The sequence below is a fragment of the Bos grunniens genome, chromosome 17 (assembly GCF_055505025.1).
Source record: "Bos grunniens cultivar Pamir isolate PY7600 chromosome 17, Bosgru_T2T1.0, whole genome shotgun sequence".
Classification (NCBI taxonomy): domain Eukaryota; kingdom Metazoa; phylum Chordata; class Mammalia; order Artiodactyla; family Bovidae; genus Bos; species Bos grunniens.
Genome location: NC_141181.1, coordinates 53,901,519 through 53,929,193, shown reverse-complemented (window position 1 = coordinate 53,929,193; position 27,675 = coordinate 53,901,519). Strand labels below are relative to the sequence as shown.

Here is a 27,675-nt window from a genome sequence, read left to right as displayed (position 1 = left end):
AACCTGACCTCATCCCTCTGCACCCAGGAAGGAGGTGGCCCGGAGAGGCCTTTCCCTTACCCTGACCTCGCAGAAATGCAGGGGCCTGACAGGACATTACAGAGATTTTTGGCTTTTATTACCAATGAAACAGGTATTCCTTTGGCTGCTGTGTATAGAATAGACATGAGGGGGCCAGGCTGGAAGCAGGAAGATCAGTATTATTTAATTAAAACCCTCTGAAATAGAGCCTGTTATACCCATCTTACAGAGTGAAAAATATACCCCAAAGTATAAGTACTAGAGTCAGGATTCAAATCCAGGCAGGTGAACATCAACATCTATACTCTTAAAAAAAATTTTTTTTTATTTATTTAGGCCATGCCTTGCACTACACAGGATCGTAGTTCCCACATTAGGTACTGAACTGGTGCCTCCTGCATTGGCAGTGTGGAGTCTTAACCACTGGACTGCTGGGGAAGTCCCCAGAGTCTGTACTCTTAACCACGGCCCAAGGCAGGTCTGTGCCCTGGGTACTCTTGTTTCTCTCCCATCTTGCATTGTTTTCTAGGCCTCTTTTCCCCTAGAAGTGGGTTGTGTGGAAAGAACTCTGGACAAGGGAATCAGAATTCTTGGGTTCAGGTCTGAATTCTGCTGCTGTCTAGCATCTGACCTTTAGCAAGCTGCCTCTCTGAACTTGAGTTTCTTTGTCGACCAAACAAAGGCTGACAGTAATAGCAGCAACAATAAGAACTAATTGTATGATACATGGATTATTCCATTTAATCTAAACAACAACCTGGCTTTATAGATGAGACTGAGGCTGAGAGATGTTACGTAACTTGAAATTCGTGGAGCCAGAATTTGACCCCAGGCCCGCTGTTTCCATCAGGTATTTTTGGGGTTGAGCTCCAAAAGTATCCTGAGACCTTTGGCTTTAGAAGGAAAGTTTTGGACTTGTGGGGACTAATTTTATTTCTATGGTGCTTTAACATGAAGCATTAGTAAGGGTTCTTAGTTGTAAGTGGCAGAAATCCAATTCAACCAGCTTTAAGCCAAAAAACCGAAATAGTTTATTGGCTTCTGTATTGGGAAGTCCAGTGGCAAATGGCTTCAGGCAGGGCTGGATCCAGCTTCTCCAGTGATGTTACATGTGCACGTGTGTCTGTGTCCTCTGTCAGCTTTGTTCTCAACCATCTCTCCCATGTTGTGGCAAAGATGAGCTTTGACAGCCCCAGGCTGACATCTACCAGCTTAGCAAACCTCAGAAACAAGCATCTTTTCCCCTGTAATTCTAGCTGGAGTCCCAGGGCTGACTCTCATCGGCCCTACCTGGGTCATGTGATTATCCCTTAACCAGATCCTGTGGCACTGATTGGCTGGGTCTTGGTTAATATGTCCCCCCTGTTGCCCAGGACTGGGATGACTGCTGCTCAAACCACATGAAATAACAGTGGGAGAGGGGTGGTCCCATGAAGGAAAATCAAAGTACTGGTAGTGAAAAAACAAAAACAGAGAAGGATGCCAGACAGCTATCTTTTTAGGAGTAATATTGTAGAAACAGTCTATATCTGTGTTTCACCAACTGTGTTAAGGCACCTCCAAGGAGCTGCAGCAAGCTCATAGGGGCACTATGGGATAATTTAAATTTTCAAGAGAAAGACAATGACATCTGTCACGTACCACTTAAACTGCTAATGGAGTAGTTCACAGCTGCACATTAGATTATGCTACATTCTTTTTAATGACGTCATATCTTAGTGAAGTTGGGGTTTTGGTGCTGATTAAAATCAAGTACTATGTGAAAATCAATTTAGAACAAGAAATGAGGGTGACAGTGTCCAATCTATTCCTAAGCTTTGAGCCTGACAGGCATATACATCCATAAATAATTTTGGTTACTTCAAAATGAAATAAAAATACCCTTGGCAATTTCTGCATATTCTTTTTTATTTCTTCCAAGAGACTACTGAGTTGTTAGGACATGGATACTTTTCAATTATTTGGCTTCCTTAGTGGCTCAGAGGGTAAAGATTCTGCCTGCAATGTGGAAGACCCAGGTTCGATCCCTAGGTCGGGAAGGTCTCCTGGAGAAGGAAATGGCAACCCACTCCAGTATTCTTGCCTAGAGAATCCCCATGGGCAGAGGAGCCTGGCAGGCTACAGTCCATGGGGTCACAAAGAGTTGGAGACAGCTGAATGACTTCACTTTCACTTTTTCTTCCAATTATTTGGCCTAAGGACTCTGTGAAAAGTTCATTGAGACACTAAGGCAGTGGTAAACCAACAAAGTTAGGGAACCTTTATTTTATATCCTCATTGTGGTGGTGGTTACACAACTGTATATATTTGCCAAAATTCATTAAATTGTACACCTGAAAATTGGTGAATTGGTATGTAAATTATACCTATAAAGCTGATTTAAAAATACCAGTACATGGCCTGTTACCTATATCTCATGCCCTAGCTCTTTCACAACTGAGGAAACTAAGAAGTGGCAGATTCTAGACGTGAAGTCAGTCTGAGTGTCAAGCCTAATCACTTAATTTTTATGTTACCTGCCTCCCAAATGCCTGACATACTTGCCTATACCTCCACTTACTGTTCCTATAACAGACATTACTAATTGATCCTGGCACGTGACTCAGAATCTTTCCCAGTGTAGAACTGATACAGTTTAGGTGAAGTCAACTTGTCATCTTTGTAGTCTTTCCACTGCCAGTGAGTCTTCGTTCAGTATATTCAGCATTCAGAAATCTTTGTCTGAAGTCAGTTCCTTAGAACTATATAAATGCAATCTCGTGAAAACTTAGCACCAGCCCCAACTACCAGCCACCGTATTTTTGTGGTGGCCATGACTCTGGCAGTCTACTGGGCTATCCACCAGCTTGCAGTGCTCCTAGGCCAGAGCCCTGTCTGAAAATGGCACATGATTCCATTCTGGCACATTTAGTAAATTTTTTTGGCCATGCCATATGGGAGCTTAGTTCCCCGACCAGGTATTAAACCCATTCCCACTGTAGTGGCAGTACAGAGTCTTAACCACTGGCCCGCCAGGGAAGTCTCATTGCCATCAATTCTTGCAATGCATATTGACTCAGGTGTTGTGACTCAGTCAAGTTATGTTAAGAGGGCATCTCCAGGTGTGTCACAGCCGTGCTGGGACCTGGAATCATTAACCTCATCTTCCCACTGGGGCAGAGTTTGTGGCCTCAGAGGACAGGAGAGGTGGCAGATCTCCAAATCCTTCAATGGAAACTCAACTGTTTGTGTCTCCTGTACATGGTATAAAAGGAATGCCAATCAGATATGTGGGAAAGGAGCTATGGGCATCCTAGCTAATGGTGCCAATGTTAGCGTCTGTCTCTGATCTATCCTATATTTTTATAAGTAATACATAGCCACATAGTTAAAAAGTCAAATAGGAAATGTGTATAAGCATTCTATAACAGCTAAAATCTGGAAACCTAACTGTCCATCAGGATGGATAATTCCACCAAACATCCATAGAGTGTGGTATGAAGATGAGAATGAATAAACTAGAACCATATGTATCAACATGGGTAAATGTTTTAAAGAGAAAAGCAACATTGAGTGAAAAGTTGCTAAGCAGGTACGTATAGTATAACATGTATAATATAATTTAAAGCATTCAATACAACACTTATGTTCTGCTTACTGATACGTGTCTATACAGTACAAATACAGACTTTTGCAAGGGAGTGATATGGGTCAGATTCAGTAGAATGGAGATTTGGGCAGGGCCCTAGCAAGAGGCAAATGACTCTTCCGTATGGATCTCTCTGAAAAGAGTTTAAGGACGAGGCTATTTACAGGGGTTTAAAGGGGTTTCCCTGGTGGCTCAGGTAGTAAAGAATCTGCCTGCAATGAGAGAGACCCAGGTTCAATCCCTGAGTCAGAAAGATGCCCTAGAAAAGGGAATGGCTTCCCACTCCAGTATTCTTGCCTGGAGAATTCCATGGACAGAGGAGCCTGGCGGGCTACAGTCCATGGGGTCGTCAAGAGCTGGACACAACGAGGCCCCTGGAGTTGGGACCATCCCAATACTTAAGGGACAGACGGAAGGGGCAGTCACCGGAGCCTAGTGCAGGGTAAAGGAGAGCAGCAGGACTGCAGCTGTAGTGTCAAAAGCCTAGGAAAGTGAGGAGGAGGCAGGGGAACCAATACCCCAGTCTGCCTCTCCTCCTTCCCCCAGTCTTCTGTCCTGGCACCCCGTTGGCTAAGTAGGAGGCAGGGCAAGGGAGCCCAGGAGATGCAGTCCGTAGGGGTCAACCTCTCAGGGCACAGAGGAAGACAAGATTGATCTGGGGTGGGCTTGGGGGTGGAAATAACCAGCCTAGGGGTTCCTCTTGTTGAGGGTAGAGGATGGGAATGCTATGTAGAAAGAATATGTAGGGGCTTTCAACAATTTGTGTACTATTAGTTCTTAAACTGAGGGTGAGAAATGTGGGCATTAATGTTGTTTATTTTCTATTAATTATAGGATTTTCTGACTTTTTCAATATGCCTGAAATATTTCATAGTCAAATGAGCAGGAGACCAGAAAGTCACCTAACAGTACCAAAAGCCTTATTCATAAAAATAGGCTCAATGGGACTTCCCTGATGGTCCAGTGGTTAAGACTCAGCGCTTCCACTGCAGGGGCACGGGTTCAGCATCTGGTTGGGGAGCTAAGATCCCACATGCTGAGAGGTGTGGCTAAAAAAACAAACCCCCCAAAAAAGATTCAGTCATTTATGTGATTACGACCATGCAAATTTCATTTACTGAAGAACTGAGCAGTGTACAATGCTTGTACTTTCTCTTGGGGATTTTTATTACATTTATATAGTCAGCACTTGATTGTTTCCTGGCAGTGTTTGCCTTGTAACTATCTTCCCCGCCCCCCACCCCAAAGCTCTATCTTTAGGTATTTTATCAAGTGGGTCTTTCTTTCCTTTGCTTGGTCTTGAGTTAGACAGCTGGGGGTTGGGACTTGCTCTCAGCCGCAGAACAGAGTCCTTTCTTTCGCAGCTGCCTGTCTGCTCCGGTGCCCCCAGCACTCGGGGTTATTTTTGGAGGTAGCAACTTGAAGTGGGAGTCAGTCGTGTGCTTTATAAGCTGGTACTCCCTGCATTGTGTGCAGACACCAGACTCCCAGTTTTTGGTGAGTGTGCTCTTTTGCTTCAGTCCACTTCTGCCAAGTTTATTTTATTTTATTTACTTTATATTCTGTTTCTTATTGATTTATTTATATGTTTGGCTGCACGGAGTCTTCCTTGCAGCATGCAGGGTCTTTCAGTTGTAGCATGTGGTATCTAATTCCCCAACCAGGGATTGAACCGTGGGCCCCTTGCATTGGGAGTGCAGAGTCTTAGCCACTAGACCACCAGGAAAGTCCCACTGCTGCCAAGTTTAGAAATAAAAATAGTGGTTTGGTATTTTGGCATTTTCTTTGAGAGTTGGCAAACATACATGTACCATATGACCCAGCAGTTTATTCCTAGATATCTAACCAAGAGAAGTTGAAATATATATCTACTACCAAGACTTGTGCACAAATGTGCATAGCAGCCTTATTCGTAATAGCCAAAGACTGGAAATAACTTAAATGTCCAACAACTGGTAGATGAGTAAACAAAATATGGTATAAATGCTGTGGTGTGATAAAAAAGTGGATACATGCCACAACAGAAATACACCTCAAAAACACGATTCTTTGTGAAAGAACCAGACACAAAACTGCATCTTATATGATTCCTCTGATGTGAAATGCCCGGAAAAGACAAATCTATAGAGTCCGAAGGTGGGTTAGTGGTTGCCAGGAGCTGGGAGGAAGAAGAGTGGGGAGTGAGTGTGGATAAACACTAGAGATCTTATTGGGTGACGGAAAGTTCTGAAACTGGACGTGGTAATAGTTGCACCACTTGATAAATGTATAAAAATCACTTAATTGTACACTTAAAATGAGAATTTTATGACATGTAAGTTATACCCAATAAAGTTGTTAATAATGGTTTAGGTTCTTGCTTTGGCAGAAAAACACCCAATATGGTTGTTCAGAGATCTGCATTTTAAAGTGCCTGTTTAGTTACTGGCTTGATGAAGGATTTATTCATCAGGCTCCAAGTTTTTTGGCACCTTTACGATGACAGTGCCCAGGGCAAGAGCTTGGTAATGAGTCCAAGATTTATGGCTTCTCTTCTTACCTGGTATGGTTAACTTTTCCCAGAAGGGAGGCTCTGTTCTTTGGCATATTAATCTAGATTCTGACCCCTGCCTCATTTTTAAATTAGCTAATTTTATTTGACTGTACCGGGTCTTAGTTGGGGCATGTGGGATATTGTCTTCCTTTCTGCACGCGGGATCTTTAGTTGTGGCATGCGAACTCTTAATTGCAGCAAATGGGGTCTAGTTCCCTGCCTGGGGATCGAACCTGGACCCCCTGCATTGTTAGTGCAAAGTCTTAGTCACTGGACCACCAGGGAAGTCCCTGACACTGGCCTCTTAAATGGAGACACTCAACCCAAATTGGCAAAGCCAAACAGAATAAAATGGCATTTGTTCACTTATATTACTTAGGACCTCAAAGGTGTACCACCTTCAGATATAAGCTGATCCAGGAGCTTAAATGAAACCATCAGGGCTCAGTTTACCCCTCCATCCTGTTTTCCTCTCAATTGGGTTCATTCCCAGGCAGCTAATGGCAGCCCCATTAGCTCTGGGCTCATATCCTACTATCTTCAAAACGAGTGGCAAAAAAGTTTCTTTTTTTCCCCTTTTTTTCAACAGTTCTGATAAAAAAAGTCCCACAACTGAGTGTGATTGGTTTTGAATGCTCGTCCCTGAGTCAACCAGCTGGGTCAGGAGGGTGATGTTCTGATTGGCCAGGCCTGGGTCATTTGCCTTGGAACCTGGGGCAAGGTCCACTCTGTTCCTAGCCAGATCTCATGGACTCAGTGTCAGGGAGGGAGGATCTCCAAAGAAATTACAGGGAATTAACCAGAAAGGGAATAGCTGCCGAGCTGGCAAAAACAACAGAAGGCTTCCATCTGGTGACTAGTTGCGTTCAAGACCATAGGGGCTGGTTGGTTGAAAGGCAGGGTTGGCTTGCCTCCGTGTGGCTCACTCCTGGAAAAAGCATCTCAAAGCACAGGTCCAGCTGAGGGTCTTCTGGAGACATCCTCAGGAGTGGAGGACAGGGTCTCTGAGGGAAGACAGGAATTGTGTTCCTTCCCCCCGTCCCGCCCCCTCCCAGAAACACCACAAAGACAGTCCCATCAAGAGACAGCTGTTGTGAAATGTTTCAGCCTCTCTGGAAAATGATATGGCAGTTCTTTAAAAAAAAAAATTAAGCTGTGTGATTAATTACCATATGATCCAGAAATTCTGCTTCTGAATACACACATACACACACACACACACACACACACATATATACCCCAAAGAATTAAAAGCAAGGACTCGAACAAATATATATACATCCATGTTCATAGTAACATTATTCACAATATCCAAAAGATGGAAGCAACCCAGGTGTGCATCGACAGACGGGTGGATAAAATGTGCTATGTACATACTGTGGGGTATTGTTCAGCCTTAAAGAGGAAGGAACTTCTGATACGTTCTGCAGTGTGGATGGACCTTGAAGACATTATGCTGTGTTTAAATGTCAGGCACAAAAATATAAATACTGTATGAGTCAACTTGTATGAGGTACTTAGAGGAGTCATATTCATAGAGGTAGAAAGAATGGTAGAGGACTTCCCAGGTGGCACAGTGGGTACGCACCCGCTTGCCAATGCAGGAGACACGGGTTTGATCTCTGTTCTGGGAAGATCCCACGTGCCTCAGAGTAACTAAGCCCTCGAGTTGTAACTACTGAGCCCACGAGCTGCAACTGCGGAAGCCCACTTGCCTAGAACCTGCACGCCATAACGAGAGGCCATTGCAATGAGGAGCCTGAGCACTGCAACAGAGAGTGGCCCCTGCTCGCCACGATTAGAGAAAGCCTGTTCAAAACAGTGAAGACCCAGCGTAGCCAAAAATGAATAAGAAAAGAGAGTGGAGGTTGTCAGGGGCTGAGGGGAACAGGAAACTGAGTTATTGGGTGATGGGTTCAGAGTTTCAGTTGAGATGATGAAAAAGTTCTGGAGATGGATGGCAAATAATGTGAACATATTTGATGTCACTGAGTTGTACACATAAAATGGTTAAGGTGGTAAGTTTTGTGTGTATTTTATTGCAATTAGAAAAATTTTAATGATTAACATGGTAAGTTTTATATATATTTTACCACAGTTGAAAAAAGACTGAGAGACAACTGTCTGGGAAAAGGACAGAATCCACGAAGTGAGTTGATAATCTTTCCTGCTGCTGGTGTGACTACACAAGGTGGAATCAGCAGAGGCTGGGTGTGGGTGAGGAATGCCCTGGGAACAGAGAGCGTGTCACACTAAGGGCCTTGTTGCCACTTCACATTGTCCTCGAGGCTGACAAATCCTGAGCCTGGAGCCGAGGACAGGGTGGACAGGAAGTGTGGTATCCAGTATCAGATCTCCCTTAGGAAGTGGCCCTAGCCAATGACAGAGAACTGTTAGGAGTCAGGAATGACTGTATGTGCCTGCGGACACAATTATGAGAAGGGCCATGGACTCCAGTCTGATGTTTTAAGAGTGGGCAGAAAATACCACCAGTGGAGCGTTATTGTTGTTTAGTCGCTAAGTCGTGTCTGACTCTTTGCAAGTCCCCATGGACTACAGTACGCCAGGCTTCCCTGTCCTTCACTATCTCCCAGAGTTTGCTGAAACTCATATTCATTGAGTCGGTGATGCCATCCAACCATCTCATCCTCTGTTGCCCCCTTCTTCTCCTGCCTTCAGTCTTTCCCAGCATCAGGGTCTTTTCCAGTGAGACGGCTCTTCACATCAGGTGGCCAAAGTACTGGAGCTTCAGCATTAGGTGAAGTATGGAGCATTGCATGCACGTGTGCTAAGTAGCTTCAGCCGTGTCTGACTCTGTGCAACCCTATGGACTGTAGCCTGCCAGGCTCCTTTGTCCATGGGATGCTCCAGGCAAAAATACTGGAATGGGTTGCCATTTCCTTCTTCGGGGATCTTCCGGACCCAGGGATCGAAGCTGCATCTCTTACATCTACCTGCGTTGGCAGGTGGGTTCTTTTACCATTACACCACCTGGGAAGCCCATGGAGGCATTAGGAAGCGCCTTTAAGAAAGTCAGTGGGGATACGCTGAGTGTTGGTGAGTGTGGGCAGCTGTTGTATGCTGTGGGTGGGAGCATAAATTGGCACAGCCACTCTGTGGGCAGTTTGCCAAGACAGGTTAAAAGTAAAAACAAGCCTGTACGCCATGACCCAGCAATTCCACGTCTCTTCCCCAGAGACACTTGTGTGTGTGCCCAAGGAGACAGTGCAAGGATATTAATCATTGTTGCATTGTTGGTTATTGTCAGAGACTGGAAACAACCTAGTGATAGGAAAATGGCTAAATAAACTGTTGTCTGTTCATAGTATGAAGGACTGAACAGGACTAAAAATGAAGCACATCTGTATAGTCTTCTTTTTTTCTTCTTCTTTTCAATTAATTAATTTGGCTCTGCCAGTCTCAGTTGTGGCACGCGGGATCTTTGATCTTCGTTGCGGCATGTGAACTCTTAGTTGTGGCTTGTGGGATCTAGTTCCCTGACCCCGGATCAAACCTGGGCCCTCTGTGTTGAGGGTGTGGAGTCTTAGCCCCCGGACCACCAGGGAAGTCCCTATCTATGTATTCTTATGTGGATAGATCTATAAGACATATTATTGAGTGAGAAAAGAAGGTTGTGAAATCATATCTATATTCTGATACTGTTGATATATTAAAAAAAATCAAAAGTATGTGCTTTAGGGTATAAGCTATGCTGCTGTAGCAAAGAGATCCCCTAATAAAGTGGTTTAAATGAGATAGCTTCTTCCTTTCTCACATAGTAGTTCAGACGGGTGCTGAGTTATCCATTGGCCAGTTATCCATTGGCATAAAGCAACAGTAATTGCATTTTGCTCATGGATTCTGGGAGTCAGGAATTTAGGCAGGGCATGGTGGGAATGGCTTGACTGTGTTCCACAAGGTCAGAGGCCTTAGCTGGGAAGATGCAAATGATTGGAGCTGGAATTATCTGGAGGTTTCTTGACCCTCATATCTGCCTGAACTGAATGACAAGAAGATTTATCTTAGTTGTGGCTGTTGATGAGATCAGACTGCCGTCATGTGGCTTCTCTAAGTGGTTAGGGTTTCCATGCAGCATGGTGGCCTTAGAGTCATGGAACGTTTTGTTCCAGAAGCTAGTGTTCCAGCAAAGAAGGTGCAAACGCAATGGCCCTCTGTGATTTTTTCTCAGAAATGGTATAGTGTCAGTTCTGCCGTTTTTAAAAAATTGAGATAAAGTTGATATATTATATGTTTTAGGTGTATAATATAGTGATTCACATTGTTAAAGGGTAGACTTGACTTATGATAAAATGCTGGCTGTATTCCCTGTGCTGCACAGTGCATCCTGAGAGCTTGTTTATTTATTGCATAGTGGTTTGCATCTCAGTCCCCCTACCCCGGTATTGCCCCTCTCCCCTTTGCTCTCCCCACTGGTAACCACTAGTTTGTTCTCTGTGAGTCTGTTTCTTTTTTGTTATATTCACTAGTTTGTTGTATTTTTTATATTCCACATATAAGTGATATCATATAGCATTTCTCTTTCTCTGTCTGACATATTATTAAACATAATGCCCTCAAAGTCCATCCATGGCGAAAATGTCATTCTTTTTTTATGGGTGCATAGTATTCCTGTGTGTGTGTGTGTGTGTGTGTGTGTGTGTGTGTACCACATCTTTTTTATCCATTCTTCTGCTGATGGACATTTAGGTTACTTCCGTATCTTGGCTATTATAAATAATGCTGCTATGAACATTGAGGTGCATGTACCTTTTTGAATTAGTGTTTTCATTTCCTTCAGATACAGACCCAGGAGTGAAAGTGCTGGATCATATGGTAGGTCTATTTTTAGTTTTTTTGAGAAACCTCCATACTGTTCCCATAGTGGCTGCACCAATTTATATTCCCACCAACAGTGTGCAAAGGTTCCCTTTCCTCCACATCCTTGCCAGCATTTGTTATTTGAGGTCTTTTCAATGATAGCCATTCTGACAGGTGTGAGGTGATATCTCCCTGTGGTTTTAATTTGCATTTCCTTGATATTAGTGATGTTGAGCATCTTTTCATGTGCCTGTTGGCCATCTGTATGGCTTCTTTAGAAAAATGTCTATTCAGATCTTCTGTCCATTTTTTAATTGGGCTGTTTGTTTTTGGGGGTACTTCTGACATATTTGACAGAAGAACTGTACAAAAAAGGTCTTCATGACCCAGATAATCATGATGGTATGATCACTTACCTAGAGCCAGACATCCTGGAATGTGAAGTCAAGTGGGCCTTAGAAAGCATCACTACGAACAAAGCTAGTGGGGATGATGGAATTCCAGTTGAGCTATTTCAGATCCTGAAAGATGATGATGTGAAAGTGCTGCACTCAATATGCCAGCAAATTTGGAAAACTCAGCAATGGCCACAGGACTGGAAAAGGTCCTTTTTCATTCCAATCCCAAAGAAAGGCAATGCCAAAGAATGCTCAAACTACCACACAATTGCACTCATCTCACACGCTAGTAAAGTAATGCTCAAAATCCTCCAAGCCAGGCTTCAGCAATACGTGAACCATGAACTTCCTGATGTTCAAGCTGGTTTTAGAAAAGGCAGAGGAACCAGAGATCAAATTGCCAACATCCGCTGGATCATGGAAAAAGCAAGAGAGTTCCAGAAAAAACATCTATTTCTGCTTTATTGACTATGCCAAAGCCTTTGACTGTGTGCATCACAATAAACTGTGGAAAATTCTGAAGGAGATGGGAATACCAGACCACTTGACCAGCCTCTTGAGAAACCTATGTGCAGGTCAGGAAGCAACAGTTAGAACTGGACATGGAACAACAGACTGGTTCCAAATAGGAAAAGGAGTACGTCAAGGCTGTATATTGTCACCCTGCTTATTTAACTTATATGCAGAGTACATCATGAGAAACACTGGGCTGGAAGAAGCACAAGCTGGAATCAAGATTCCTAGGAGAAATATCAATAACCTCAAATATGCAGATGACACCACCCTTATGGCAGAAAGTGAAGAGGAACTGAAAAGCCTTTTGATGAAAGTGAAAGAGAATAGTGAAAAAGTTGGCTTAAAGCTCAACACTCAACATTCAGAAAACTAAGATCATGACATCTGGTCCCATCACTTCATGGGAAATAGATGGGGAAACAAGTGGAAACAGTGTCAGACTTTATTTTCGGGGGCTCCAAAATCACTGCGGATGGTGACTGCAGCCATGAAATTAGAAGACGCTTACTCCTTGGAAGGAAAGTTATGACCAACCTAGATAGCATATTCAAAAGCAGAGACATTACTTTGCCAACAAAGGTCCATCTAGTCAAGGCTATGGTTTTTCCAGTGGTCATGTATGGATGTGAGAGTTGGACTGTGAAGAAAGCTGAGTGCCAAAGAATTGATGCTTTTGAACTGTAGTGTTGGAGAATACTCTTGAGAGTCCCTTGGACTGCAAGGAAATCCAAGCAGTCCATCCTAAAGGAGATCAGTCCTGGGTGTTCTTTGGAAGGAATGATTCTAAAGCTGAAACTCCAGTACTTTGGCCACCTCATGAGAAGAGTTGACTCATTGGAAAAGACTCTGATGCTGGGAGGGATTGGGGGCAGGAAGAGAAGGGGACGCCAGAGGATGAGATGGCTGGATGGCATCACCGACTCGATGGACTTGAGTTTGGGTGAACTCCGGGAGTTGGTGATGGACAGGGAGGCCTGGCGTGCTGTGATTCATGGGGTCACAAAGAGTCGGACACGACTGAGCAACTGAACTGAACTGAACAGACATATTGTATTGGTCAGAGCAGCCACAAGCCTACTTGTATTTAAGGAGACTGAAGAGAGATACCACTTCTTTGTGTGAGGAGTGCTAAAGGACTGGTGGTCATGTTTTAAAAGAAGATCCAGGTTGGTGTGGCTGAGGAGGGCACTGTAGGCTTTGTCATTTGTACCATGTAGCTTCCATTTCCGATTTCAAGGTAACTGGATCCATTGTTGCCATATGCCGCCAGGGAAAGAAAGAGTGGAGGGTAAGTCGTTACTTAGAAAAATGTGGTTCAGTTATTCTTGGCAGAAAATGTTGCCTTGAAACTGCCTTGTCGCAGTGAAAACTGAACAGCTAGAAAGAGCAGGTGTAGTGGTTAAAAAAAAAATGTAGTTCAGAACTTACATCCCTTCTGCTTGCAACCCATTGGCTAACACTTGGTTGTATTCCTACACTTAGCTGCAAAGGAGGCTGGGCAATGTCTGTAGCTGGACAGCCATGTGCTGGCTATGTCTTGGTGGGGTCCTTTTATTAAAAGGAAGCCAAGGAGGGCTTCTCTGAGGGTCCAGTGGTTGAGTGTCTGCTCCCAATGTAGGGGATACAGGTTTGATCCCTGAATGGGGAGCTAAGATCCTACGTGCCTCATGTGCCACGTGGTGTGGGGCAAAAAAACAAAAAACTGAGATGTAATAAATACTCAAACTCTTTATTTAAAAAAAGGAAACAAAGGAGAATAAGTATTAGGGACAATTAGTTTTTGCAACAGTGAGCATTTTTCGTATGTATGTTAAGTGTGTATATATATATATATATATATATATACACACACATAAATAGGTCTATGTGGAACATAGAAATACACAGATACAGAGAATACAGTCTAGAAGAAACGTAACAGTGGTTACTTCTGGAGAAGTTGGAGAAGACAGGATAGGGGTCTATTCAAAGTCAACTCTAGCTGTAGCTGTAGTGTTTTAATTTTTAACGAGGATAATGTCCTTATGTTTACTTGTGAAATTAAATATTAATTCAAGCTGAAGAGGGCCCAGTGAGCATCTGTCTGTTGATGTTGTAGTCTGGTCTTATCTCACTGTCCGGGGGCCCGACACCCAAGAGTGCCGGGAGGTGGTGTGGTGTTTCACCTTCCGTTGCTGGGGACTCCAAATCCAAAGGCGTCACTTTCTCAAAGGCTGTGTAGTTGGGGGTCTCTCTGCACCCATCCTCCACGTCCAGTTCTGGAGAGTTGCCTTTCTTACCCGCAGACACTGGTTGAACACTGAGGACTGTTTTGGCGCTGAAGCCTCTTTCTGTACAGATTATTCGTTCATTACAGGTAGGAAGCTGGTCACTGTACAATGGAGAAGACAGATGGCCACCATCTCCCCCAAGCAATCAGAGTTAACATCACAGACTCCACATCCCTTCTCATGGGAGACACTGAGGACCCAGTGTCACTTGAGTGGCATGTCTGTCCCAGATGCATATTCAAAATTCAATCATGAGGAAATATCAGACAAACCAAGGCAGAGGGACATTCTCCAAAACAACTGGACTGAACACTTTAGAAGCGCTGATATTCCCAAGACAGAAGTTGAGGAGCTGGTCTAGACTAAAGGAGACCAAAGAGATATGAACAACAATACAAGGCATAAGATGGAATTGGGTCCAGGGTCTGGGGAGAAATTGCCATCCAGAGATAGTTCACAGGACTTCGCTGGTGGGCCAGTGGTTAAGAATCCACCTGCCAGTGCAGGGGATACAGGTTGATCCCTGGTGTGGGAAGATCCCACATGTGAGGAGCATCTAAGCCCACACGTCATAACTGTTGAGCCCGTGCTGTAGAACCCAGGCTCCACAACAAGAGAAGCCACCGCAGTGAGAAAGACGAGCGCTGCATCTAGAGAGTAGCTGCTGCTTGTAGCAACTAGAGAAAGCCTGCATGCAGCAACCAAGACCCCACACAGCCATAGAGAAATAGTAATTAAAAAAAGAAAGCGTTCACATCCAAACTTGAATTTGGATGGTATTTGAGGCCACAGTAGTGTATTGTATCAAAGTAACATTTTCTATATTTGATAGTTAGATGTATAAGAGAATGTCATGTCCTTAGGAAATATGCATTGAAGTATTTAGGAGTAAAGAAGCCTATTGTCTACAAGTAACTCCCAAATGATTTAGAACAGAAATAGTCAGACTCTCGACAAAAAGGTCAAGTAGTGAGGATTCTGGGCTTTGCAGGCCATGTGGTCTCTGTCACAACTACACTTGCTCCATTGCTGTGGTGCTGCAGACGATATATAAATGAATGGGCATGGCTGTGCTCCAGTGAAATGGATATTTATTCATGGATTCCAGAGTTTCAATTTCATATATGTTTTACATGTCACAAAATATTCTTCTTTTGATCTTTTGCAATGAGACAAAAATCATTTCTAGCTTACTGCCTGTACAAAATCAGGTGGCCAGATTTGGCCAGTGGGTTTATTGATGCCTGATACAGATAAAGACTACACGCACACACAAACACACACATGGGAAGAAAGCAAATATATCATAATGCTAATAGTTGGTGAATCTGGGCAAAAGGTGTAAGGGGAGTTCTTTGCACTCTTACAAATCTTTCAGAAGTGTGAGATTAGTTAAAAATTAAAAGCTAAATTTTAAAAAATGAGACACGGTTTTCCTCTCTGGGGGCTCAGGAAGGAGAGAATGAGGAAACTGTTTAAATCCAGGGGACTGAGCCCTCTGTCAACTGAGGGCCAAAGGAGATAGGCTCAGAGCATTCTTCCGTGTTGCTCCTAAGTGTTATCTATTCACTTCATTGCCTTCATTTTTTTCTTATTTTTGAGCTTAACTTTCATATCTAGGAACCTGCTTGGCAGACATGAGAGTTTAGGCTATGGGCCTCATTGCCCATCCCTTTTTCCTCTCTGCTAATACAGTTCTCTACCACCCAAGCAGACAGCCACTTTAAATATGGCCATTGGATTATTGTTTTTTATTTTATGGTCCCTGTACCCTCATATTGTTCTCTCCAGATTGTTGGTATTTGTCTTAGATTACCAGGACTCTGGAGGAGACTGGTTGTTTCCCTGCATAGGGCACTACCCAGGGGGAGGTGTGCTATGGCAGTAATGTCGAGAAGATCCTTTGTTCCATTCTCCCTGCCGTGGGGAGCACTGTCTTGTATTTCCTCTGGCCTTGTGGTCCCGAATGGTTATTTCCAGGAGTAAGATATTGAGTGTATTGGAGTGGCTGTGCCTGGGATAAGGAGGGTTGACTTAAAGGGAGGAGGTATGTCTTTTTCTTAATTGTCTTAGCAAGAACTGTCTTCATTGCCAAGATCAGAAACCCAACCCAAACTGGACTAACCAGAAAGGAATTTATTAATTCATATAACTAAGAGTATCAGTGTTGTATTCAGACTTGGTTGGATTCAAGCGCTGAAATGATGCTGTAAGAATGCTGTCTCTTACTGTGTCCCAATTCTGTTTTCCTGTTTGGCTTCATTCTTCTTTTTAAAAAATTATATTTATTTGGCTACATCAGGTCTTAGTTGTGGCACATGGGATCTTCAATCTTCTCTGTGACATGGGGATCTTTAGTTGTGGCAGTTGCAGCATGTGGGATCTAGTTTCCTGACCAGGGATCGAACCCTGGCCCCTGCATTGGGAGCATGAAGTTTTAGCTAATGGACCCCCAGGGAAGTTCCCAGCATTCTTAGGCAGGCTCTCCACACTCAACAGCCCCAGGTGTGCCTTCTACCAGAGTAACAAACCCAGGAGAAAGAGGGCATCTCTAAATCAATACTTGTAGGTGAAGTCCCAGAGCTGACTCTCATTGGCTCAGTTTGAGCCATGAATCCACCTATGAACCAGTCAGTTATTGGGGGGATTGGAGAATACTGATTGGCTAGGCCTGGGTCACATGACCACGCTTGGTTATGGGCACTGTTAGCTCTATTCAAACCACCTGGACCAAGAATTGACAAGAGGTGGCTGGCCCCTCAGAGGCATATTTGGTTTCTGTTCCCATCAGAAAAGACAGAACCTGCACAGAAAAAAACAGCAGTTCCTTATTTCACTAGTGCTGCCTTCCCCAAATCCAGTCCCAGTTTTATAAGTTAGATCTTTAATAGGTGTACTTGTATCATCTTAACTGTCAAACTGGATTCTATAGTCACAAAGAGCTGACTCATTGGAAAAGACCTTGATGCTGGGAAAGATTGAAGGCAGAAGGAGAAGGGGGCAGCAGAGGATGAGATGGTAGCATCACTGAATGAATTTGAGCAAACCCTGGGAGATCGTGAAGGGCAGGGAAGCCTGGTGTGCTACAGTTCCTGGGGTCAAAAAAACTCAAGTCAGACATGACTTAGTGACTGAACAATAATATACTCAGACACAAGCAGACTGAAAAATAACCTCTTTATGTTTTCCTGCACACCCTGCCCGGGCTCTTCTATCCCTCAGGAAACTCACAGGATCTACAAGCAGAAGCTGGAGGAACTGAATGCACTCCAGACTTCATGTAGCAGCTCCATCAACAAGCAGAAGACACGACTGAAGGACCTGAAACTCACACTCCAGAGGTAGGCAGGCTGCAACTCAGAGGCTCCCCTGGCTTTTAGGGACAGAATCTCAACTCAAAACTGGCTTGAGCCGAGAATGGAAATTTTAATGGAAAAAAACAGAAGTGGCTTCAAGCATCACTGGATCCAGGGGGTCAAAGGGTGTTTTCAGGAATTTGGTTTTTTCCCTTTCAGTTCTGCCTTCCTCTAGATTGGCTTCACTCTCTGGCTGAGATGGTCACTGAGATAGCCACCAGCAGTGCCAGGCTGTTATCTTCTTGGCCTTTCTTCCTACTGGCTTGGCCACCCCAGCAGAATGAGAATTGTCTTTCAGCCCAAGTGCTAGGTGTGAGTCTCATTGGCTGGAACTGGTCATGTGACCATCTGTGACCCAATCATTGAGACTCGGTTTATATAAGACTTGGGGGCTACCCTGGTGACTCAGAGGTAAAGAATCTTCCTGCAGTTCAGGAGACCTGGGTTGGGAAAATCTCCTGGAAAAGGAAATGGCAACCCATTCCAGTATTCTTGCCTGGAGAATTTCATGGACATCCGAGCCTGGCAGGCAAGCCCATGGGGTTGCAAAGAGTTGGATACGACTGAGTGATAACACTTTATAAGACTTGGTCCTATGCTCAGTTAGTTTATGGACCTGGGGGATGGGATAGCTCTACTTGAACTACTTGGGAGGGGGAAGAGGATGAGGCATAGTTCCCACAGGAAAGTTGTTATGAGAAGTCCTGTCAGGCAGGCAAATAGCCAGTATCCTTCTCTCAGGCAAAGGGAGTTCACCCCACCAGGTCTCTGGTGTAGGGGGTGAGAGGTCCGGCATGCCTGGTGGGGATATACTTGAACTTACGACCTAGTTCCTTTCCTAAGGCCAGGATCACCTGTTCAGTTCCTAGTCCCATGTCTTTATGGTTTGGAAAGTGCTGTCATTCCCTGCAAGTGCAGGAGTCCAGTGAATGCTGTGACCCCCTAGGAAGACAGGTAAACAGGCTCTGAGTGCCTTGTCCCTGGTCGCTTAGTTGGGCCTCCATTCCAGTTTATGATTCCTGGGCGATTCTTCCCTTCCCCAATGGAAAATTTGGGAGGATGGTTACTGATTATACCCCTAATCTTGACTGACCATTTCAGACATGGAGGCCCATTAGTCATGTGAAGAGTGTGGATGGTTCCACATAATGACATCACCACTCTTGGAAAAACATATCTCACTGATGGTAGGACTCCAGTCTTTTATCTGTCTAGGGTTTTTCATTCCTGTCACTCTTGATACTTCTTTGTTCCTGTGCATTGTAGGATGTTGGGCAGCATCCCTGGCCTCTACCCACGAGATGCCAGTAGAACTCTCTACTCCTGTCTTGACAACCCAGAATGTTCCCAGACAGTGTCTTCATGGTTTGGGAGAACTCCCATCCCAAGTTTCCCCAGTTGAGAACCATTGGGTTGGAAGGTTGACTCGTGAGCTAGGTTCCCAAGGACCCCTGCTATTCTTCTGAGTATCTATGACTTGTTTTTCTAGTTTTGAAATTAAATCTCACCAAAGAACAACAATCAGACCTTGGTTGGTTGACTGCTAATACTTTCAAAACTCTTCCTGTCTGCACTCTCGTAACCTTAAGGTTATTCCTATAGAATAGCGTAGAGGGTGGTATTGCCGGCCAATATCCCTGGAGCTGGTACTATGTGTCAAGTATTCTAAATGTTTACACTGCATTTACTTACTGTGTCCTTACAATGATATCGTTTGCAAGGTAGGTCTGATGTTATCCCTGTTTTTGAGGTATGGAAAAGAAAGCAGAGAGGTTGGTTAAAGGACGTTTCCCAAGGCATCAAACCCAGAGAGTACAGCTGGAGAGCTGAGGTTGCCAGAAGCATTGAGATGGAAAGATGGGGGACAGTGCCTAGAGCTTCTGGTTTCTTTATCCAGTCTGTATAACGCTTGTCTCACCCCCCACACCTCTGGCCTCAGGTACAAGCGCCATGCCAGTCGGGAGGAGGCGGAGCTCGTTCAGCAGATGGGCGCCAACATCAAGGAGCGGCAGAATGTCTTCTTTGACATGGAGGCCTACTTGCCCAAGAAGAATGGGTAGGCGCTGGGGACCTGCCCTCACACTCCCAACACCGTGTGCAGATGCCCAGGCCTGGAGCACCTGGTCTGCATGCCTCTGACCTCCCTGCTGGGGGTTGAGGAGGAAACAAGGGCAGGGAAGAGAAGGAAGCTTCCTTACATGACCCTCCATGAACCCAGGAGGGGACCTCAGCCCCTCCGTGTAGCAGTAACATTCCTGGAAGGGCTTTTTCAAGGAACCAGACAAAGGATCTGGTTCCCAGCCTCTGCCATCTGCCTGATGTCACCTGGGGTCAGGAGGAAACGTGTTCTTTCAAGAGAACAAACATCCATTGAGGGCCCCTGTATGCCTGGCATTGTGCAGGGGGGCTCTCTTGACGTCAGTCATTTCACCCTCTACAACCCGGTGAGTGAGATCCAGGAATCTCTGTTCTAAAGGTTCAGAGAAGTGGCTTTAGGAAGTATCTTGCCCAGGGGGCTCAGACTGGGTTAGGCTGAACCAGGATGTGAACACTGGACATTCTGACTCTAATGTTTGTGTTCTTTCCGTTTTCCTCCTTCAGAGAAGTCCCATCTCCTTCCTCAAGTGACATCTCTGCCACCTTGTAAAGAGGGATCCTTATAGCATTGTATCATGACTTGATGTGGGTGGCTAAATGCATGTCCCAGGAAGCACCCTGACTTTCTTCCTGGTTTGACCCAGCCCTGAGTCAGAGCCTTCTACCAGAGGCCTTCCTTTTGTCTTCTCCTTTTTGGCTGTGTTTGGTTAAAAACTCCATGCTTTGGGTGGTGATAACTTTCTACAGAATGAAACAGCGTGACCTTCTTTTAAAGTCAGATTCACTCTCCCAGCTCCAGTCTCCCTAGTCCTCTGTCCAGCTTACATTAGTTAGGAATCCTTGGAATACAAATAACAGAAAACCCAACTCAAAGTTGCTTAATTAATAATAGGGCATTTATTGACACATTTAACTAAAAAGTCCAGGTGTAGCTCTAGGTAGGACTGCTGCTGCTGCTGCTGCTGCTAAGTCGCTTCAGTCGTGGCCGACTCTGTGCGACCCCATAGACAGCAGCCCAACAGGCTCTGCCCTTCCTGGGATTCTCCAGGCAAGAACACTGGAGTGGGTTGCCATTTCCTTCTCTAATGCATGAAAAATGAAAAGTGAAAGTGAAGTCGCTCAGTCGTGTCTGACTTTATGCGACCCCATAGACAGCAGCCTGCCAGGCTCCTCTGTCCATGGGATTTTCCAGGCAAGAGTACTGGAGTGGGTTGCCATTGCCTTCTCTGTAGGTAGGACTGGATACTGTTAAACTGTGTCCCTATTTATTTATTTTTTTTTACTCTGTTTTGCAGTGTGTGAATTTTATTCTCAGGCAGGCTTCCTCCACAAGCTGGCCCCAGCAGCTCTGGGTTTGCTTTCTACCTGCTTAGCAAATCCAGTACAGAAAGCCTCTTTGTTCTGTAGGAGTTCTGGGAAAAGTCCTCTTATTGATTCTCATTGGCCTAGATTGTGTTCCATGATCATGATTGACCCAATCAGGAGGTTGCACCGCTTTGACTGGGGGAACCTGGGTCATGTGCCTTGCCCTAGAGCCTAGGGGGAAAGGTGATTCTCTGAAGGGAAATTATACTGCCCTTCCAGGAGGTAGGGACTATATGCTAGGTGAGAAAAATAGATGGTTTTCTGACACCTCTGCTCTAGATGCACAAGACTGGAAATCTACCTAGATTTTGCCCATAGCTGGAAGAAGGCTTTTCTGTTCCCTTTTCTCCTCTCAAACTTCTGTGTATCCTTCAAAGCCCAGTTCACATGTTACTACCTCAGTGAAGTCTTTCTAAACCCCTCTCTCCCTCTGTGGAATTAACTTGTCTTCCCCTGAGATCTCCTAACCCTTTATTTTCACCTTTGTTAATTAGCATGTTAGGGGCTTCCCAGGTGGCTCAGTGGTAAAGAATCCACCTGCTCAGTGGTAAAGAATCCTGCCAGTGCAGGACCAGCAGGAGACACTGGGTTGGAAGGATCCCCTGGAAAAGGAAATGGCTCCCTACTCCAGTATTCTTGCCTGGGAAACCCCACGGGCAGAGAAGCCTTGGGGGGCTACAGTCCATGGGGTTGCAAAGAGTCGGATGTGACTGAGCATGCATGTACATAACATGTTAGAGTACAGGCTGTTGTAACAGAAGCATCATGGCACAGTGGCTCAAACATGCGAGGCTTTTGTCTCTCACACACAACAGTTCAGAGGTGAGTGGGCCAAGAATGTTGGGCTCCTAAGGTCACCTAGGAACTTGGTCCTTGCTGCTTACTTACTACTCACCACTTCTTTAGGAGTTATTCTCATCTGCATGGCCAACGCTGGGTCACGCCATTGCATTCTCAGCAAGCAGGAAAGAGTCAGGCTGTGGAGGGCAATCAGATCCCTTTTTACAAAAATGTTTGCCATTTCCTCGTGAAGCCAAACACATACATACCATACAACCCAGAAATTCCACTCCTGGGTGTATATACACTCAGTGGAAATGAGTGCTGAACGTTCACAACAAGGAAGCCAGACATAAAAGGCCACATATCACAGGAGCCTGTTTACATAAAATGTCAAGAATAGACAAATCCACAGAAACAGAAAGTAGATTAGTGGTTGCCAGGGGCTGAAGGAGTGAATGCTAGTGGGTAAGGACTTTCTTCTTGGGGTGTTGAAATTTCATGTTCTGGGATTAGGTGACACTGATGTTTGCACACCGTTGTAAATATACTTGAAACCATTAAATTCTATAATTTGTTTTTAATGTAAACATTTTTTATGAGCTCACATTATTTTATTTATTTTTTAGATGAGGTAGACATAGCAATTTGATATTTCTGTACAGTACAAAATAATCACCACTAAGCTGTATGCTTATTTTTTATTTTATTTTTTAAAAATATTTAGCTGCAAGGGAGGCTGGGAAACATGGTTGTAAGCCAGCTAAAATGGGGAGAGATGGGTTAATCATGACAGTCCTGACAGTTGCCATGTTCTCTAGTTAATCATTTTCATTCTCATATGATGTGAGAACTTTACCGTTGAGCTTAGCACCTCGTTTTCTAATATCTGGTGCTCAGTGCCATGCTTATTGTGCGTGCGTGCGTGCTCAGTCACTCAGTCATGTCTGACTCTGTAGCCCAACACGCTCCTCTGTCCATGGGATTTCCCAGGCAAGAATACTGGAGTAGATGGCCATTGCCTCTTCCAGGGGATCTTCCTGACCCAGGGATTGAGCCCACATTTCCTGTATTGACATCGGGTTCTTGACCACTGGGCCACCTGGGAAGCCCTTGCCATGCTTATTAAGTTTGCATATTTTTGGCTGGGGCCCACTCCTGGGGTTGTTGGTGCGGTGGCCCTCACAGGTCTTTCCTTTCAGGCTCTACTTGAATCTGGTTCTCGGTAATGTGAATGTGACCCTTCTTAGCAACCAGGCCAAGTGAGTATCCCAGGCACCCCTCCACCTGACTTTATGGAATCCTGGCATTTTGCTCTTTCAGCTCAAGAGAGATGGGACCAAGCTAGTTTTTGCATTAAAAAAAAAATGTTCACAGCTGGGACGCTGGCTTTTGGTCTTTCCGACAGTCTCTTCCTTAGTATGTAGACCACCTGGGGGAGGTTTCCTTCCTTCCTTCACAGAGTCAGTATGTGGTGTGGACTGGACTGCCAGCTTCCCATGAGAAATGGGCCCCCTGTCGCATTCCATGCCTTATCACACACATTCCTCCTGGGACGTAGGCAGTCCTGGCTACCCCAAATGTAACCCATTTCCAGGGAAAATGGAGCTGTGGCTTTTCCACTACTGTAGGTAGTTGAGGAGGAGACCCTATCTCAGCTCCCTGCCCATCACGGGCTCAAAACCTTAAACCCAGGAGTCCAGGGACAAAGGAAGCTTTGCACACTGGCCCTCTTTCCCTATCGATCATCACCATTAATTCGAAATCTCTCCCTTAGTTTGATCTAGCAGGCCAGGGATCCGGTGGGGTGATGGATTATAGTGATGTGACCTTTCCTGGGGGTGTCTGTCACTACAGATTTGCCTACAAGGATGAGTATGAGAAGTTCAAGCTCTACCTGACCATCATCCTGCTCCTGGGTGCTGTGGCATGTCGATTTTTCCTTCACTACAGGTGATGGGGTGTGTTGGTGTGTGTGCAGGGGTGAGGGAGGAGGGCCATCAGAGAAGGATCCAGGGTTTCTGTTGCATCTCCTCGTTTGGTGTGATAAGGTATAGGGTAGAGAATGACCATTTCTTACAGGAATTAGTTCTGTCTGCCTTACAGCCATCCAACAAATATCTACTGAATGGTTGCTAAAGAGGCCTTATAACGTAGTAGTTAAGAAAGAGCCCAGTGTGGTCCATCCATACAATGGAATATTATTTGGCCACAAAAAGAACTGAAGTACTGACACGTGCTATAACATGGATGAAGCCTGAAAACATGGTGCTGAGTCAAAGAGCCCAGAGGCAGAAGGCCACTCACTGTGTGCTCCCATTCATATAAAATGTCCAGAACAGGCAGACTCTAGAGACAGAAAACAGATCAGTGGTTGCCAGGGGGTGGTGAGGAGGCAAATAGGGAGTGACTGCTAAGGGCCACAGGATTTTTTTTTTTTTTTTTGGAGTGGTGAGAATGTTCTGGAATTAGATAGTGATGATGGATGCACAACTCAGTGAATATACTGAAAACACACTGGCTTGTATCCTTGAAAAGGGTGAATTTTATGGTATGTGAATTGTATCTCAGTTACAGAAATAAAGGTGGTAGCGGGTAGGATGGGGAGCAAAAAAGAGGAAGGAAGGAAGGAAAGAAAAAGAGATAGACCACAGACTTCTTGGGTTTGAATCCTGCCTTCGAGACCTACTGGCTGTCAGATGGGCAGGTTGCCTCTGGGTGCCTCAGTCTCCCTCGCTGTAAAATGAGGGTGACACCAGACCCTGCCTCACTGGGTGGTTGTGACAGCTGAGTGCATTAACACTGCACGTGGCTGTGCCCAGCGCCTGACACCCAGTGGCACGGTCGAGAGGGTCAGCTGCTCCATTTGAGTGGGACAAGGGAGGTGAGCCAAAGCCACGATCCCCCAGGGGGTTTTGTTTCCCCCTGCTCTGGCCCCGGGTTTCCTGCCCTGAGGGGAGGCAGCCAAGTGTGGCTTGGGCATTTGGCCCACGTGTCAAGGGTTTATTTCCTGGCAGGAGCTTGGCTGGGAGTCCAGTTGCTGGGCTGCCCACTTGAGTGTCCAAACAAAGGTTCTTTCAGGCCCTGAGCCCGTGCCTGCCTGCTGCCGTGGGCCAGGGCAGCTTCCCTGGAGGGCAGAGGGTGCTCATGTCAGTCATACCCACTCACGTGCCCCCAGAAAGGGGGCAGAAGTTCTTGACGTGCAACCAGATTTCCTGGTGCTCGGACTTCTGGGGCCCTCAGAGGACAAACCTGTGGTGTGCGGTTGAGTGCTGAGGCTCACTGAGGGCCTGGCATCACCGTGTCTCCCATCCCTTTCTGTATTCATTCCCTGGGGCTGTCGTAACAAGGCACCACAAGCTGGGTGGCTTAGAACAACAGAAGTGTATTTTCTCATAGTTGTGGAGGCCAGAAATCTGAAATCAAGGTTGGAATCATGGTTGGCAGGACCACACTCACTCTAAAGACTAGAGGAGGAGCCTTCCTTGCCTCTCCCAGCTGCTGGTAGTGGCTGGCCATCCTTGGCATTCCCTTGGCTTAAGGCTGTTTCACTCTAGTCTGTCGTTATGGCCCTCTGCCCTGCGGCCCTGTATCTCTCTCCTGGTCTTCTTATAGGGAGACCCTAACCCATTATCTCCTCATCTTCACTAATTATATTTACAAAGACCCTGTTTCCAAATCAAGTTATATTCTGAGGTTCTGGATGGATTTGAATTTGAGCAGGGGGGAACACTGTTTAGCTGACTACACCTTCAATGGCTTAAAAAAGGCCGAGAGCGGGGAGCTGGATGGGCAGCACATCTCTGAACCTCAGTTTCCTTATCTGTAAAATGGGAAGTTGTTGTTCAGTCGCTAAGTCGTGTCCGACCCTTTGAGACCCTGTGGACTGCAGCACGCCAGGCTTCCTTGTCCTTTACTATCTCCTGGAGTTTGCTCAAACTCATGTCCGTTGCATCAGTGATGCCATCCAACCATCTCATCCTCTGATGCCCCCTTCTCCTTTTGCCCTCAGTCTTTCCCAGCTCCATTGCTCAAACTCATGTCCATTGAGTCAGTGATGGCATCCAACCATCTCATCCTCTGACACCCCCTTCTCCTCTTGCCCTCAATCTTTCCCAGCATCAGGATGTTTTCCAATGAGTCAGCTCTTCACATCAGGTGGCCAAAGTATTGGAGTTTCAGCATCAGTCCTTCCAATGAATATTCAGGGTTGGTTTCCTTTAGGAGTGACTGGTTTGATCTCAAGGGACTCTCAAGAGTCTTCACCAGCACCAAAATTCAAAAGCATCAATTCTTCGGTGCTCAGCCTTCTTTATGGTCCAACTCTCACATCTGAACATGACTACTGGAAAAACCATAGCTTTGACTAGACGGACTTTTGTTGGCAAAGTGACGTCTCTGCTTTTTAATACACTGTCTAGGTTTGTCATAGCTTTTCTTCCAAGGAGCAGGCGTCTTTGAATTTCAGAAATGGGAAATAATACTGTCTTTGTTTGGGTTTCCCCAGAAGAAATCCCCCAAGAAAAGCATTTGAGTGCCAATAATTTATTCAGGAGGTGATCCCAGGAAACACTGGTAGGGGAATGGAAGTGAGACAGGTAGGGTTATCCTGTGGGAACCTGGAGTTCAGTGCTGCTGGGGAGTAGGGGGCAGCAAAGGACGGGCTGCAGTTACTCCCCCTTGAGGGAGTGGGTGGCATTCATCCTCCAACTGCTGTCTGCTGTCAGTTAAGGGAGGCTTGACTCTCCGAGTATTGCAACCTTAGCATTTATGCTACAATTGTCTACAAAATGAAAAATGGAACAATGTAAGTGAGCATAATAGGTACAATTATCCATTTCCACAGCCAAATTTAGTTATTACCAGCACTCAGGAAGGCACATTTCCGTATATTGAACTTTCAAGGCCCTACTCAAGTGCCATCCCTTCTTTGGGGACTTCCTTGTCCTGGTTTGCTGTTCAGTTGTGCGTGTGCCGGGGGTGGAGGTGGGGCGGGGGGACAGCTGTCCCTGGTTTCTCATGTCTGTACCCCTCCCTGGGGCTGTTTCTCTATGCCAGGGTGACAGATGAAGTCTTTAACTTCCTGCTCGTATGGTATTACTGCACCCTGACAATTCGGGAGAGCATTCTTATCAGCAACGGCTCGAGGTAACAGGGGGCCCAGCTTTGCAGGGTGGTGCGGGGGAGCCAGAGGGAAATCTGTCATGGAGGTGAGAGCTATCACCCTCGCCTTGCACCCCCTTCCTCCATGTGGGGTGGGGGTATTCATGACTGTTGAGAACCAGGGAGGAGGAAAACGGTGTCTGCTGCTGCAGCTTCACTTGCAATGGTCAGTCTCTTGCTTACAAGAAACCCTAACTCAAATAAATGAGTTTAGCACAATAGGAAGTTTATTTTCTCACATTAAGGAGTGGGTCCATTAGTGCTGAGTTCAGGTAAGGCTTAATCCAGGCGTTCAGACAGTGTCATCAGGACCCAGTTTCTATCTCTCAACCATACCTTCTACTGTGTTCTTTTGGTCTCGGGTTCCAGGTAGGAGCACCCAGCAGCTCCAGGCTCACATCTTCATTTCTAGCATTCCCAGCAAAATAAGGCACATTCCTGTCTCCCAGGAGTCTCACTGGCTCCTGTTGGCACTCACTGATTATCTCTGAGCCAGTCGCTGTGGCCAGAGACTGCACTGCTGTGATTGGCTGGTTGTGAGCCTTGTGCCCACCCCCAGGGCTGTCAACCAGCACCTCAAAGCTGAGTGTCAGGAGAGGAATGATTCCCTGGAGGAAAGTGAATGGTCACCAGAAGGTTGAATGGATTCTGGTGAGAAAAGTGGAAGGTCCCCGAGAGAGAGATTAGAGTGTCAGGACTGAGTTAAGACCCACGACTTGCCACTTGTAGG

The 27,675-nt window shown here is 45.5% G+C and overlaps 1 protein-coding gene across 8 annotated transcripts in view; it reads left to right on the top strand.

Moving 5' to 3' along the window:
* The window catches only part of TMEM120B (transmembrane protein 120B), a 45,414-nt gene that overhangs the window by 2,879 nt on the left and 14,860 nt on the right, over positions 1–27,675 (top strand). For 3 of the 8 annotated variants that reach the window (XR_015144469.1, XM_086347601.1, XM_086347604.1), the window contains exons 2-6: positions 17,407–17,525; positions 19,480–19,596; positions 22,985–23,044; positions 23,640–23,735; positions 26,841–26,930. Coding sequence is in view for 7 of the 8 variants with exons in the window: in XM_086347601.1 (XP_086203727.1) it covers positions 17,407–17,525; positions 19,480–19,596; positions 22,985–23,044; positions 23,640–23,735; positions 26,841–26,930 (482 nt within the window). In the remaining variant the exon portion in view is untranslated. Of the gene's footprint in view, positions 1–10,980; positions 11,016–17,406; positions 17,526–19,479; positions 19,597–22,984; positions 23,045–23,639; positions 23,736–26,840; positions 26,931–27,675 lie in introns of those variants that run through there. The other 5 variants (XM_086347602.1, XM_086347606.1, XM_086347603.1 and 2 more) reach the window with 4 other exon arrangements.